This window comes from Pundamilia nyererei, unplaced genomic scaffold, assembly GCF_000239375.1.
Source record: "Pundamilia nyererei isolate P.nyererei 1_Seehausen unplaced genomic scaffold, PunNye1.0 scaffold00046, whole genome shotgun sequence".
Taxonomy (NCBI): Eukaryota; Metazoa; Chordata; class Actinopteri; order Cichliformes; family Cichlidae; genus Pundamilia; species Pundamilia nyererei.
In genome coordinates this window covers 1,324,173-1,339,697 of record NW_005187447.1, presented here as the reverse complement: position 1 = coordinate 1,339,697, position 15,525 = coordinate 1,324,173, and the positions used below count along the sequence as shown (strand labels likewise).

Here is a 15,525-nt window from a genome sequence, read left to right as displayed (position 1 = left end):
TCATTCATCTATTTTCTCCAGTGTATGGAAGTCAGGGTCATGGTAATGCCGGAGCTTATCGCAGGTGTCATTGGGTGAGAGGTGTGTTGCACTGTGGACAGATCACAGAGCTAACGCAGATAGATAAACATCCATTCACACTCACGCCTGCAGCCAATTTAGAATAACCAATTAACATAACATGGATGCCTTTGGAATGTGTGAGGAAGCCAAAGTACCTGGTGAGAACCCACACAGACATGGGGAGAGCATGCACACTCCATGGGGAACAGCCACAGAGTCTCGGGATTCAAACGCAAGACCTTCTTGCTGCAAGGCAGGGTGATTAGCGCAGCTAATAGATGGGATTGGGGTGGATTTGTTTAAAATCCACTGCTAAATTTATGGCAAATTTTGCTGTTGTGGCTGCATTGAACTGAGTCTCTATCAGTTTTCTCACCTTATCAGTGTTCTGTGGGGAAATAAAAGTAGACCGTAACAGGTTTTCAGCTTCAGGGCGACTATTTTAATATCAATGAGTCTGGAACAGTGTAGGGAGAGTAGAAAATAAGCTTGCAGGTGATTTACAACTCGCTATCATGAGTTTGGCGTCATTGCTTTGTAATGAGCAAATATCAGGAAAACATTCCCGTGGTGGAAAAAAGGAACTGAAGCTTAGAGAAATACAATTCCGTTAGATTGGAAAAATTGTTGCTTGATTTCAGCCTAACTAGGTTTACTATTCCCATCCCTGTTTGTAATGATGTATTTCATTAGTTTGCGGGGCATCTGTTGATGCTCACTGGACCGACCACTCTGGAGGCTTTCTCAAATGCAACCGGCTTTCCATTAAGCTTCACATTTCGCAAGCAGCCCACAAAAGGTGAAGGCACAGGGGCTCCATTTTGATTTGTTGTCCCTAATTCAGGAAAGGAAAAAGCACAAAGAGATTCTGATCAGATTATACGACAAAAAGCTGATACTCTCTGAAAGATTTAACGCCCAGCGGTTCATGGATTTACCCCCAATGTGAAGCGATTCCAGGGCCGTTGAATATGACGTGGATTTGGGGCCTGCTTTCTCCTTGGACACGGAGTCAACCACTAGTTGGAATGCGTTCCTTTTTTTGGAGACTGAGAAACAACAATAACAGAAGAATTTTAAAAGCACAACTATCAACATGTGACTCACGTTCTTGGATGTTTTTAATACACGATGTCCTACCTGTAACCTCGTGAAATTTTCCATCACAGAGGCTTTTACGAGGTGTTACTGAGACACTAACAGCTCCATTACCATCATTTGCTTTGACGCCCACCTGGTAAAACATAACATATTTTGTCATCTCATGCAGCTTTTCTTTTGAATTGCCCAATTAGCTGTCACAAGAGCGAGAGGTTTTACCTTGTTTTCCATTAAGAACACATTAAGGCTGGTCTTATCACTTTGAACGTGGAAGAGAAGACCCGTGAGGTGTTGAGGGCGCAGCTTGAAGGACAACAAAAAGTGCGAGCCAACGGTGAAGTAGTTATCTAGAATAGAACTGTTCTTTATGAGTGTGCGGATGATTGAAACACATCAGCAGCATCAAGATTTTTGAAATACAAGGCCAAACCTAAGACGATGTGACCGCCACCAAAGTATGTCCCTTCCTCTGCAAGCCCATGAAAGCACGGTAAGGCTTTGTGGCTCACCTCAGCTGCACCAACAAATACATCATTCATTTTGAATTCCCTTATACAGCTGATAACACTGTCTGTGGGGATGTTGTGTCCCTGATAAAGGACAGGAAGAGAAAAGAGAAGCTGGTCAGTGTGCAAACAAAAAGATGTGGGAAAATATTTGCCATAGCTTGAGTCTGATACAGACTTTAGTGTTTTTGCTTTTTGTACCAGCTCCCAGATACACAGGGTTGTGCAGGTCTAAAGATGATCCCTCATTATTTGGTAAGCGGCCATCAGTCACACGGATCCCATCAACCAGAAGATGAAAAGTGCTGTTCTCCACGCTGAACTCAACCTGCGCACACGCAAACAAACTCAGCCATCCACAGAATATAACTTCACCATCACTGTGATATGATTGTGATATGACACACAGATATGAGAAAAGAATTACTGCATTTTTTCCCCTGCATATTAAGAGTTATGTCCTGATTGTTTATGATAAAAGTGATTTAGAAATTAGTTGTTCCTCCTGCTTTCCATTTATGCTCCAACAAACTTTCAAAAATCAGTTCCATTATGTAATTGCCCACTATGTAATTATTTTTTTTAATGTATTTTATATATTTTGTATATATATTTCTTGTTAGCGGTGTTTGAATTCCCATTGGAAGCTTTCTGATATCAGTAATTTTCTTTTCTGCACCATTTAAATCCTTAACGCTTCATTTTGGCACTGCCCGTTGTTTAGGGAAATAAATACATTTACTTTTTGAGAAGAATAACATATATATTTTCTCTGCCTGTGAGACACTTGGGAACAACAAAAAACAAATTGGTTTTTGTTGTTGTTAATTTTGTCATCCAATCAAAGCTTAATTGGTGCTGCTGTAAAGGTTATATTTGTTTGCTCTAATGAATGATACCTGCTGCCCAGCTGCCAACAGTAGTAATATTAATTATTGTTTTTCTTTATTATTTTATTTTTTTAATTTATTTTGTTTATTCTTTTAGTTTTGGTTACCTTTTTTTGTTCCATTGATCTCCTCTTTAGAGATATCGTCTCCTCCCTCATGTTTCTTAGTGTTTGCCTTTTTCCTGTGTTTCTTTTGCTTCTTTGTTCAATCCGATTAGTCTGACTTGCATTTTGCTGGTTTTCTAGTTTTCTACTTTTATCCTACTGCTGATAAAATCTATGTGAGATAAGCAACCGAAATTCCCATATATCTGCAACTGTTCCTTTGAAATCAGGAGTCCAATGTTTAGAGCTTTGCTGCTTTTATCACTTAATATTTGTAATGAGACTTGGTTACAAACTCTATGCCAGTTGCCATCATTGCTCTTCTCCTTGTGCTGGATGATTCTGTTTTGACCAAGTGACATCTTGATCTTGCCGTTGGCCATGTACAGAGCCAGGAGGGGGACGGCTCCTCTTCCTGCGACATGGAGGATGAGCCCTTTGGACGATTTGGTATTGATATCAAGAGAGAAGTGAGGCCTGAGACACATGAGAACAAGAACAAAGTCCCTTTAAATGTTTATGAATGAATTCACAGCTGGATGAAGGTTTGACGAGGCACTCTAAAGGTTACCAAACCAAACCAGTCATGGAAAATGGCATTATAATTTTCAGGTTTTAGTATTTTACCTATAATTAAGGTTTTCTTGTGGGAGGTTGTAACTGACCCAGCTGTCTTTCTCATAGAGTTGGTATGCTCTCTGGGGTCTACATTGACTGCCAGCTGGAGTCGTAATCTGACACACAGCAGAAAAATGACTGCTGTTACTATGTCATTATCCAGCAATAGGGGAGCTGAAAAAAATAATAGTTTGATGTGCTTACAAGGTTGTGCGTCTGGGGCCTTTTCATTGTGGAGTGCGGTGGGGGAGGCTGACTGCACTGACCAAAGATAATGTCTCCAGTTTGCGATAATGAGCTTAGATCAGCAGGTAAAATACTCGGCCTGTGTGAAATGAGGAGATTTTGTTTCATCAAAATTGAATCGTGTTATTGTAATAAACAGATATATATATTGTGAGATATATTATAAAGCAACTGAAAGAATGTATAACAAACCTGCTTGTATAAAGATTAGCAATGCAGCCTTTGAATTTTCCTCTTTGCATGCTGATTTGGTCTGAATGTGCCGGACTCACATTTACATTGTCAATGCTAAGCAGCAGCCTGAGAAAATCACGACAACATTAGCGACGTGCTGATTTTAAATTTTAATTGCAATAAAATCCAGGTATCAGCAAAAAGCTGACAGATCTTACCCTGATGGCTTCCCCACTGCAGACACGTAATGCCAGACTCCATCATTATACCTTTCATTTGACCTCAGGGTATAATTAAAACTATGAAAAACCACAAAGCCATCGTCCAGGGACAACTGGAGATTGTGGACAGGTTCGGAGCCCTGCAGTGAGAGTACTACTAAAGCCATCTTGATATTTCCCTGTTGATTTTCTTTTGAATCAAAAAGTGTGGCACACAAGATTTACCTGAGAGCCGCTCTTCAGAACAACGCCCCGCTTGCCTGTGCTCCTGAAGCCTAACGAGACTCTCACTGGCTGTTCGTCCCAGGCAAACAGAGAATCGACAGAAAGAGCCGAATTCAATGTAGCTGCACGAACACCCTATACACAAGCCAGAAACACACTAGTATTAGACCCCTGTGTCTACAGGCTATTCATTTAGTGCTTTAAAGCTAGACAGAGATTGACTTTTGAAATAGGAAATGTCACATTTTTCCACCTACAAATGAAAAGTTAACTTTTTAAGTAATAAAGCGCACTATTGTTGAAGTTGAATACACTGCTATATCCTTAATGAGTAACCACTGGCAACTAATTTAAGCCCGTGACAGTTATATTATTTTAATATGAATGTAAGAAACAAACTGCTGCTACAGTCTTTTTTCCCCTGTTATTTCCAGGTAGGTGTGATGGCTAATATTGGCCACATCATGCTACTGACTTCATGATTATTCTTCACAATGACGATTGGTTCATCATGGTTCATGGATTTGTTAAGTGAGGGGTGTCTCTGACTGGAAAACTGTGATAAGGGGTTTGTCAATCACAAGGTACCTTGCCGTGAAGCGCCTCAATTAAACATCTATTTTACACTTAATGGGGCCATAATTTTCAAAAAGAACACGCTGCTATATTACATAAGACACAAAGTTAATAAGGCAACAATTTGATGGGGTACTGAGATCTAAAAGTGAGAAGTAAGTACATTTGTACGAGCAGGTACAAACACACTAACGAGGAGTTTTCCTCCTGCTGTGCATTAGAAAGTAGGCACATTCGAAGCACCGCTGCACAGGCATCAATTCTCATACTTAGATACTTAATTGGGCCATAATTTTAAAAAGGAACACTCTGCGTTATTATATAAGACACAAAGTTATCAAAACAACAAGTTCTTGAAGAGCTAAAATGAAGTGAGAAGTAGGTACAATTTCTCATAAACTTTTTTAAAGTCTGACTAAGGAGAATTACCCCCCTGCTGTGCATTAAAAACCAGGCAGGTGTCGTGCACTTCTGCACTGGCTTCACTACTCAGACTCTGCGGTTAAGTCCATCTTTTATTTTAAAAAAAAAAGTTTCAAAAAGTCTATCCTCTGATCATCTGAGAGAAATTTTAATGCAGATTTGTGAACATATTTGCGGTAAATTACCAGTGAGGAGACTGGACATCCACTGCTGACACCTATTGTCCTGTTGTACTCGACAATCTCAGCATCTGCTTTCAGGTTATCCACGCATCCCCTGAGCGGTGCAGCTGTGATGTTGTGTCTGAGATTCAAAGGCAGACAGGCTCATAGAAAAGGTCAGTTTGATTAGCTGATACTGTTTTCTTCTAGACTACTCAACACACACATTGGCACTGGCATTTATATGTCATATAGTAATGGTCATGAGAGTGGTTTGATTTTTTTGTAAGTCTTTCAGTAGGGAATTATTTGTTTCCCCTCCCAGAGGAAGCTGAGTTTGACATGATTTTAAAAGCATCGTGTGTTGCATTACCTCTCTCTGAGCTCTGCTGGAAGACCCCCAATGTAATAACTGATGTAGTCTGTTTGAATGTGATCTGTGGAGACCGTATTTTGCCCATAGTACACAATTAATTTATCTGCAATGGCAATTGCAAACTGCGTGTCCTGAAACAGGAAGCATATGCTTAGAAAGGCATGAATTTAACAAAAAGACTTTCAAGTTTTTTAAGGTAACTAATTGTATTGTTGTTCTTACAAACAGAGACACTCTTTCAGCACTCCGAAGTCTAATCTCTCTGTCAGCTTGTTGACCTTGTAGCACAAGGAAGCCTCTCTCCACAAACACACAGAAAAAGGACTCCTAAAACAGAAGAAACACATGAATTTTAAATCATTTTTTGTTTGTTTTTTTGTTAAACATGCAGTTATATAAGTGCTTCAAGCATCTATTCAAAAATTAAAATCCTACGTTGTTTCCAATGTAGAATAACAAGGCATTTGTTTCTCGGCTGTTTGTGTGAAACCTGAACAGTCGCCTCTTTTTCCAGTCAGGATCCTTTATGAACGCCATGCGGTAACCTCTTCCTTCATAATAATCAGACACCTCTTCCTGTGCAATCCTAAACACATACTTTAATCATTATTTGACCTTTTCTAGTCAACACAATGTCCGACCTTTATTTTTAATTTTTTGTTTTATGCTTACTTCACAGTGTGCTGTTTTGCATCCATATTGACAGCATGTTTGAAGTTAAAAAGGCAGACAGGATTATCATTCAGGTAGGAGAGTTTTATGGCTCCTCTGTACTTGGGGTAACGCAGCTCCACTGGAGGCTATGAGAACAAAAGAGGACTGAAAATTGGACTGAAAAAGTGAACATGTCATTTACTAATGCAAATGATTTTGTTGAGTACACTCCTGTTCTCTAGGGCTCAGAAGCTCTAAGCTATTTTTCATTAACCCATTCCCACAAAAGGATGATGACAGACTGTGATAGGGACTTTGTATTTCAACTTCTTCACAAAAAGTACCTTTCTCACTAAATTGTTCAATTTCAGTCTCTGAATAAGACTGTTGTATGTCATTCATGCAGTCTATGGAACCCTATTTCCACAAAACAAATATTGTCATATATACTATAAAACAGTGATATAATATATAAAATCAAATCCATATCAAAATTGGGAGATCATGGCTTCCATCAAAACACTTCTTTCAGCATCAAATAAATTCCAAATAGTTTTCAAAGAAAACTTAGAAAATCATGCAATACGTTGAGTTACCCCATGAGTCAAAATCTTGACAATAAACAATACAATAAACCTTTTTCCGTACTTTTTTCTTTACTTCTTCCACCCATCAAGTCAACTGAAGCTGTGTGTGCTGGAAACTAGTTTTTATATGTTAGCTTTTCCTTTATTTAAAACCCATTATCGTTGGCTAAACAAATGAAAGACACAGTGTCTAAACTTTCTGTGTGCTTGCTTGTGTGTTATACAAAAGTTATCATTGCTATTGCAACGTTTACAATTTTACACAAGCTTATTAAATGAGTTTGAATTGGCTTTGAGTCATCTTTCAACTCTCTACCCCTTTAAACACTATAAATTTGCAGGCAGGATGAAATGAAAGCAGAGACTTATTACAGTGAAGTAATCGGGATAGCCCCCCACGTAGAAAACGACGCTGCCTGGATCCAAGTCGAAGACGCCTGTCATTGTGTTTGGGAGGTTACGTTTAGGAGGGAGACTGACACGCTCCTTTGACGTGAAGTTCTTTGTGACGTTCACTTCAGCGTCCTGGTAAACCCTGCAGGAATTGTTGGCACGAAGATAAGAAACATGTTGGTGACATCATGTAAACTTTCAGCTAGCAAATCCAAGTTCGTTTTAAAATACACTTCTACCATATGTACTCAGTACCTGTGGAAGATAACTCTGTCAACGGCTGAGGAGTTCACGCTTCCGAGTGTTATTTGGCTGGTTTCTATCTCATGAACCACTCCACCCAACTTATAGACACAAACCAACACAGTGTTTCTGATAGCCATTCCAATGTAGTCTCCAGAAGCCTAGAAATGTAATAAAAGAAACCTAAGGTATATTAAAGAAAAAAACAAAAAACTACATCATGCTTCCTGTGTAGGCCGGTATGCACGCTCACATTCTTGCTGCCCAGGTAGAAAACGAACAGGTTGGCATCTCTGTGTTCATCCTGGTGTCGTTTTCGTCTCACATCAGACTTAGCCGGGATTTTGTGATGCCGATTGAGGAGAAGATCGACAGCTGTAAACGCTTTAATGTCCTCAAGGTCTCTTGGAGGGTGAAGCTCAATGTGGCTCTTTCCATTGAAAGTGGTGCCAAGAGAGAGCTGTGATAAGAGACGGTAGAAATTGTGTGTGTCACAAAAACAGATGATTTATGTGTTTTTAAAAAATAAACTATTGTATTCATACATTTATTATTTTATTTTTACAAATTAGGGGTAATGGAAACAAGGTTGCACTACTTTGAGTTCTATTTTTGCTCCACCAACTCAAGCAGAATTTCTGGGGGTTTTTGGTATTTCCGATGTGAATGTTTGCATCAGAGTTACTAAATGAAGCAGCTTCCCACATGTAAATAATTGTAATGTCACCATCCAAGTAGTAATTCTAGCTGGTAAAGTCTGTTTATTTCTGAAAGGTCAGACTCAGCAAAAAAAAATGTAACCAAGTATATTAGCTTTTTGACTCAGCACCAGCATTTAAGGCCGTATTGTGTTCAGCAGTCGCATGTAGCTGACCCTGTAACCTGGTTGATCCTCCAGACAACAGATGTCAGTCTGGGCTGTGCAAAAATTTCGTTTCCCATAGCTGGCAGCCTTGTTACTCCTGATAAGAGGGGAAAATACTTTCAGCTTTGTCTATGAATCAAGCCAAAATACAATCCAGCTATCATGCTCTGTCCTCCTTTCACCAAAAACAAGGGAAATACTGAAGATAATCTCTGCACACTCCAAGGCCAAATGAATTCTCTTTGGATAGTGCTTACATAGCACTTAATATATAATGTGTTAATTTGAAACAGCCTTAAGCAATATATTAGTACTTTTGAGAGTTTATAATGGCTCTTCTATATTGTCAATGCTGATCACTCATCTGTTCTTATATTACTTGATCTTACTGTTGCATTTGATACAGTGAATCATGAAATATTAATTTCCTATCTTCAGCAGTGTAGTGATATCAATGGCACTGCTCCAAACTGATTAAAGTCATATCTGATTAACGGTTCTTTTTCCAGTAGGATTTGTTCTAAAGCGTCCACTTTGACCCGTGGAGCACCACAGGGGTCGATTAAAGGCCCTATTCTGTCTCAGGCTTCATACCTTAATGTCATGTAAAGAAACCTGGTGTAAATTGTGATTCCTCTCTGAAATTAAAGACAGATTAAATCTGTCACTATAGCTAGCTCCTTTTAATAATGAAAGTCAAACCTCTTGTTTAGTTTATTAACCTTTAATAACCTTTCATCATATTATTATGTTTTCCTAATTGTTGTATCGATTGTTGTGCAGCACTTTTGTCAGGGTCTGCTGTGCTTTAATGTGTGAAATAAATGAACGTCCCTTGACTTGAAAAGTAAATTGCAAACATAATAAAATATCTGTCTCGGTAATAACAGGTAACACTTTACATTAACAATCATTAAAAAAGATATTTATTAAAAAAAATTAATATCTTGTAATTAGATTAAAAGTTTGTATTATTGTTTTTGCTCGTATTGTTAATACTCCTGTTTGAGTTACTTCCTGTTTTATTGAATAATATTTTCTTTGTGATCGTTAATAACATCCTGCTTCCCTCTATTTTCTGTGCCACTTTTATTCAACTAGTTAATCACTCGCCCCAGCATATGTACCACCTGTTGTTCATTTTTCTGTTGCCACATGGTCTTTTAATGTCTTGGAGTCAAGCATTTAATTTAGTGCAATTTTTTGTGACATGATTTTATTTATTTATTTTTTGTATTCATTTTTATTATTTTAAAGTTTTTTTTAGTTTTTGTTCAAGTCTGCAAGCTACACATTTCATATGCACACTGTACTGTCATACACTGTGAGGCTGTTCCAGCTTTAAATCAAATCTGACAAGTCAATTAAGAAATTAATAGGAAAGATGAAATTAAAAAGAAAATGTTACCCTATTAACAAAGTTTCTTGTCTCCTCTATTATGTCCTTGATTCTCTGGATGCTTTCTGTCATGTTTGGGTGAGGTGACATCCTCCTACCAAGAGCCTTGACTTCTGCGAGCTTGTCACTCATCACAGGGAATGCTTTGTTGAAGCTTTTTACTTAAGCGGATAAAATAACAACACATAAAACCTTTAAATGACTGCATTTTAACTGCAAGAATATGTTTAAGTAATTTAAACACTTACCAGCCTGGTCTGCATCTGTCAACATGTCATTTATATTCACACTGATATTGGTTAAAGTTATTCTTCCCACTTCCTCGCTGATATTTCTCAGTCTCTCTTTCACACTGCTGACTGTAGCGTTAGCATCAGAAGCAGCAGTTTTCACAGACACTATCAGTGCCGCTGTGTCATCTGAAATACAAAAGAAAAACTATCATATGCAGATACAATAACTAATTTGACGTTTATTTTCTGATCTGCATCAATTCCAAGTGCTCTACAAACCTCTTTTGATCTCTTTGAGTTTGTCACCGATGGATGAGGTGTCGATTCTCAGTGATCTTCTTTTTTTCTTTTGTTTATTTACACGATTCCTGTGAGCATTTACTGTACGTGACACCGCTGTTCAAAAGAAATTAGAACACCTTTTCATTTTGCACATTCAAACTCAATATATTTGTCTTGATACTTGTTTTGTTTTTACATACTTTTAAGGTGACTTTGAGTGTCTCTGGTTTCCCTCCATAGATGACTTGAGTTATCTTTCAGCTGTTCAGACCTGCTGATCAGACCTCCCTTCTTCACATCCTAATTTATCATTCAAATATTGCATTAATATTTTCTATAAACACGTAGATTTTTTAATAACTCTTACTAACAGCACTGAAGTTACCTTTAAGGTTTGATCAGCAGCCCTTTTGGACTCCTTTGCTGCCTTCTCAGCCATTTCTACTGCCTTAATGATGCTGTCATAGGCCCCTATACCCAGGAGGCTGACCAGTGAAGTGCTGTTAGTAGCGGTATGAAGCGCTCTGTAACAAAATCCAAGATGGTCTATTATGTTAAACAAGAAACGGGGCCCAATCTAATCTAAATCTGCCTTGCTTCTTTATTTGTTCTTGGGATTCACACTCACTGTTGTAATTCTGTCACCACTCTTTTGAGCTCCTTTGCATGCTCCTCTGCCTGGGCTATAGCTTCCACCTCTGCTATTATTAAACTGTTGTTTAACTGCTGAAAGTATTCCAGCTTGGCATCCAACTGAGCTGCTCGCTTCTCAAATTCCTGCAATTTAAACAGTAAACTTTAATGCAAAGTCCAATACTTTTGAGAAGTTATAAAAAGCTGCTTCTTACTTTTTTAACTTCCTTAAGTATCGACAAAATGTCAGTAATGTTCTTTAGCAGATCTTTAGTCATTTCAGTCACAGGATGGAGAGTGCTTTGTTCTTTATCCAGCTGAGCTTTAAGATGCTGGAAAAAGAAGAAAGATAAAACAGTGTGTCATCAGAAATGTATGACATGGCCAATGAGGGCTTTATTTCCCATTACCTGCAGCTCCTGTAGGGCAGTACGACTCTTGAGGTTAAGACCCCTTGCTCTGTCAACTCTGTCCTCTGCATCCAACAGCAGCTCGCCCAACTCTCTCACAGCAGAATGTGAGGCCATGAGAGAGTCTCCACTCTGAAGCAGGATGAGTTGTTTCATTTCTGCAGCAGCTATCATGTCATTGCTGATGAGTTCTAACACTGAAGAGAGTATGCAAAATTTAGATATCAGAGTTATTGGATATTGGCCACAGAATGTCTTCTAACTCTAATTTCGACAATTATATTTTCATTAATTATGAAATTATTAATCTGGAGTTGTGTTTCTGAAATGGTTTGGCTGATTGTTCATGTCCTCTGTTCTGTTTAAAGATCTGAGACGCATTCCTGCCACTACAGTTAGGTCCATATATATTTGGACACTGACACAAGGTTTTATCATTTACTGAAACATATTCCAATCATAGTTACATCATGGACTTGGACATTATGTGTAGACTCAGCTTTCATTTGAGGGTATCCACATTCAAATCAGATGAAGGTGTGGGCAGTTTCTTCGTACTGTCATTATCAATTAAACAGATAAAAGGCCTGGACTTAATTTGAGGTGTGGTGCTTGCATTTGGAAGATTTTCCTGTGAAGATGCGGTCAGAGGAGCTCTCCATATCTTTTTGTTCAACCTACTGAACGAAAGCCAAAAGCCTGCACTTCAACTGCATCTGAGTTGTTTTGTTGGAAATCATTGTTTACAGAACTAAAATTGGAAAAAAGTTGTCTCTGTCCAAATATTTATGGAGCTAACTGTATATCTGCCACATATTTGTGTTTGCTCTGGTTCAATAAACGGTGAGAGCCTGGGTCACATACACTATGGGAGTCAAAACTATCTCCACATCCAGACTATTTGATTTGCACACACAGATTAATCTTGCTGCCAGTCAAGAGTGGAGGATTAAAGTGAGAATCACCCCAAATGTGGAAGTATAGGTCAAACCAAGGAAGTATACTGGGCCTGATGTTTTCATGAGAATAATTCTGCTATCTGGGCATAGATGGATGTATCGACCCATTCGGTATAAAGGTACATGCTGGCTACTTAGCCTAGCATAAATACTGTAAACAAGAGGAAGAAGAGAACATCTGTAGTGTGTAAAGTAGTCACCTTTTTAGTTATTGGTGGGTATTTGTTCCTATTTCCATTTGATTTCAGCAGATATGCTGCAGTTTCATTTTTAGCAAACGGACATGCCAGTTGGTTATTTCTTAAAATGTCAATGAAATCTTTATACAGTCATTTTTATATAAAAAACATTGGTGAATTCTCAACTGGTGAAAGGGGGTTGGTCTTTGTGGAATAATTTAACATGAAACACAATGTTTGTATTTAAAATACTAAATGCCAATGTGTCCATTTTCAGCCCCACTCTCTCTCCTCATAAGCATACTTTAATCTCTATGCTCAAGGAAAAAAGATCTCTAACATTTATGTGCCTTCTCCTGCTCGCTGCCTGCTTTGTCCCTCTGAGCAGTGCAGCCTCTCTTTCTCATTTCCTGCATGATGCGCTGAGCTTCTTCCATCATCCTGCCTTTGTCCTTTTCAGAGAGAGAAACTGAATCTTCAGGTTTCGCCTCAGTTAGCTGCTTTATCAGATCTGACAAGAGGAGAGACAGTGCTGTTAAATGATATAGCTGAGCCCGATGCCCACTTTGACATAACAGGTAATTTGGTTTCCTTAACAAGTGTCACAAAGTCTTTGGCAGGAGAGGCAGGAAAGATCTGCTTGTACCTGATATCACTGAGCAGAAATTATTAAAGTTAGGAACACTCCAACTTCACGCTGATAAGACCACATATATTTTCATATTTCAGAGATGTACCTTGTATTGGTGTGAGAAGACCTCCTGTTTTGAATAGATCTTCTGCCTTTAACTTCGTTTCATTTGCAGACTCCAAGGTCTTCTTCAAATATGATGTAATGTCAAGGTTCTGGTAAAATTTTGGAAAATATTTAAATATATTTAATAATAAGCCAACATAAAGAGCTGGGAAAGCTCCCTGTGGGTTCTCGGTCTTTCATTCTATTTGGCTATCCTCTACTATTCTAATATGAGTTTGCATTTACAATTAAAAAGGAAAAATTATCAGTCTCTTGGATGAGTTACATTTTGATTAGCATGGGAAAATTCACTCCAGGTACCTCATCACTCAGTTGAGACAAGTCATATCTGTCAGCAGCCACATCTGCTTCCAGCTGTTCAACCTTTGGATCCAGGAGTCTCACAGCAGTACTGTGCCTCCCCATCTGTACCTAAGAAACATTAGATAAGAAGTACTTTGAACTTGGATAAATGTTGCTGCATGATCTGAAATAGCAAATATTCTCAAGGGCAGTGTATTTTCTCAGAAAAACACCTATTCCCTGTGTGAATCGCTACCTTTGCTTCAGATATGTTAGCCTCCAGGTTGTTCAGAGTAGATCGTGATACAGGACTATGACTGATGTTCTGCAGCTGCTGCTTCAGCCAAACCAGATCATCATCCATCTTCTCCGAGTCCACCAGCAAAGTGTAAGTACAGCTGTCACACTCTGCTGGTAAAGGCAAGATGAAATGTAGTGAGTCTTAGTTTTATAGGTCAAAACACGACTGCAAGATGAACTTTCAACACAGACTCACCATGACAGTGATCCCCACAGTTACTATTACCAGATGTGATGCACTCTGTTGAAAGGAAAAAATAGTAAAGTTGGATCTCATCACATGAAGGCCACTTTAGCTGTCATATTAGCCCATGTATGCAAATCCATATATGGATATACAGGCTACAAAAATATACAGTAAGTATAAGTAAGTTGTAGGAAATCAAACAAACAACAAACAACCAAAAATACATAAATAAATAAATACAATTTCATTTAAAATGTATATATACAATAATATAAATTTTATGCAGTAAATAACTAAAATTACATCAAGAACATGTAATTAAATTAGATGCTGAGGAGCATGCCCGAGAAATATGAGAAGAATTGAAAGCAGACCTTCATTAAAGCAAAATAAATTGCAACCAGACACTCTGTACCCATGGAGGTCATGTTTAGTCTCTCACAGCTCAATGACTACAGACACCGTCCTTCAGCAATGTTTTCCCTCTATGTTACTGAGTGGTGATTTCCTCAGCTGTATTTGTAGACTATACATTACAGATGCATTGCAAAGTGAACCTGGAGAAAAAATCGGTGCACTTCTGGCCTAAAGGGATTGAGATCTTTTTTTTCTCAATGAGTAATTATCTATTTATTCATTACTTATTATGTATTTCTTTATTGCATAAATAGTCACCTCCAGTCAGAGAATCACACATGTTCAAACCATTCTTCTTGCAGTTGCAGGGCTTGCACATGCCCCCATGCACCATGGGATTGCCATAATAACCAAATGCACATCTTAAAAGGGGGAAAAAAACACGAGAAAGGTAAATAAGTTTGAGGGTTGGGGCGTTTGCTGCAAAGATGAAGATGCAAATGATGTACGGTTACCTCTCACATCTGACTCCACTGTAACCATGTTTACACAAACATTCCACCACTCCTGAGCCAACATCAAGGCAGGCCAGTGCAAAACTAAAACAAAGAGTGAAGGTCTTCATATTCACGCAAAACAAGGAAAAGGAAAGCTGTGCAGGAAGAGTAGGACATAAACAGATACTGACTTGTTCTCTGTAAAGGGACATGGACAGGCACGACAGGTTCTGTTCACTGGATCTTCAAAATAACCCTCCTTGCAACGTTCACAGCGATTTCCTGCAGTGTCGAACTGACATTTCTAGAGGCCAGTTAGATCAAACAAAAGAAAAGGAACATGGTTTCCATCTGGCCCAGCAGCGTGACTACAAATGCTACAACACTGACATCTGCTACAATATTGTTTCTCAGCAGCAGAGACATCACTTGTATCTGAGTAATTATTGTCTTTTTGTGTGTGCATGTGTGAGTCAACACCCACCACACAGTTCCCTGTACGCTCATCACACTCATCGGAGAGCCCGTTGCAGCTGCATGGCACACACTGGCCCCTGTTCGGTCCGGCCCACTCTCTGTAGAAGCCAGAGCTGCACTTCTGTAATGACACAGCGAGATGAACAG

At 38.7% G+C, this 15,525-nt stretch overlaps 1 protein-coding gene and 1 long non-coding RNA gene across 2 annotated transcripts; both read right to left on the bottom strand.

The window, feature by feature from the left end:
* Positions 1 to 251: 251 nt before the first annotated feature.
* On the bottom strand, positions 252 to 12,961 carry lama3 (laminin, alpha 3). Its single transcript, XM_013910618.1, has 29 exons — positions 12,862 to 12,961; positions 11,384 to 11,580; positions 11,189 to 11,305; positions 10,969 to 11,117; positions 10,726 to 10,864; positions 10,541 to 10,640; positions 10,338 to 10,454; positions 10,074 to 10,244; positions 9,835 to 9,986; positions 7,815 to 8,021; positions 7,574 to 7,722; positions 7,298 to 7,460; positions 6,357 to 6,484; positions 6,120 to 6,270; positions 5,907 to 6,011; positions 5,682 to 5,815; positions 5,333 to 5,450; positions 4,149 to 4,283; positions 3,921 to 4,063; positions 3,721 to 3,828; positions 3,487 to 3,607; positions 3,292 to 3,398; positions 2,961 to 3,141; positions 1,849 to 1,998; positions 1,595 to 1,754; positions 1,384 to 1,511; positions 1,204 to 1,297; positions 1,002 to 1,112; positions 252 to 898 (listed from the first exon to the last, which is right to left on the bottom strand). The coding sequence occupies exons 1-29, from the start codon at positions 12,959 to 12,961 to the stop codon at positions 753 to 755; spliced, it is 3,981 nt and encodes a 1,326-aa protein (XP_013766072.1). The 3' UTR covers positions 252 to 752.
* Positions 12,962 to 14,925: 1,964 nt separating this feature from the next.
* LOC102192301 (uncharacterized) lies at positions 14,926 to 15,447 on the bottom strand. The gene is made up of 3 exons (XR_311704.1): positions 15,386 to 15,447; positions 15,093 to 15,205; positions 14,926 to 15,003 (listed from the first exon to the last, which is right to left on the bottom strand). It is a non-coding gene; the product is annotated as an uncharacterized LOC102192301 (long non-coding RNA).
* Between the last annotated feature and the right edge of the window lie 78 nt (positions 15,448 to 15,525).

Coding starts and splice junctions, on each gene's coding strand:
- lama3 (XM_013910618.1), bottom strand. CDS start 12,961: ATGATGGAAGAAGCTCAGCGCATCATGCAGGAAATGAGAAAGAGAGGC. Junction 4,064..4,148: donor TTCTGAAGAGCGGCTCTCAG/GTAAATCTTGTG, acceptor CTCTCACTGCAG/GGCTCCGAACCTGTCCACAA. Junction 1,113..1,203: donor AAAATTTCACGAGGTTACAG/GTAGGACATCGT, acceptor GTTGTTTCTCAG/TCTCCAAAAAAAGGAACGCA.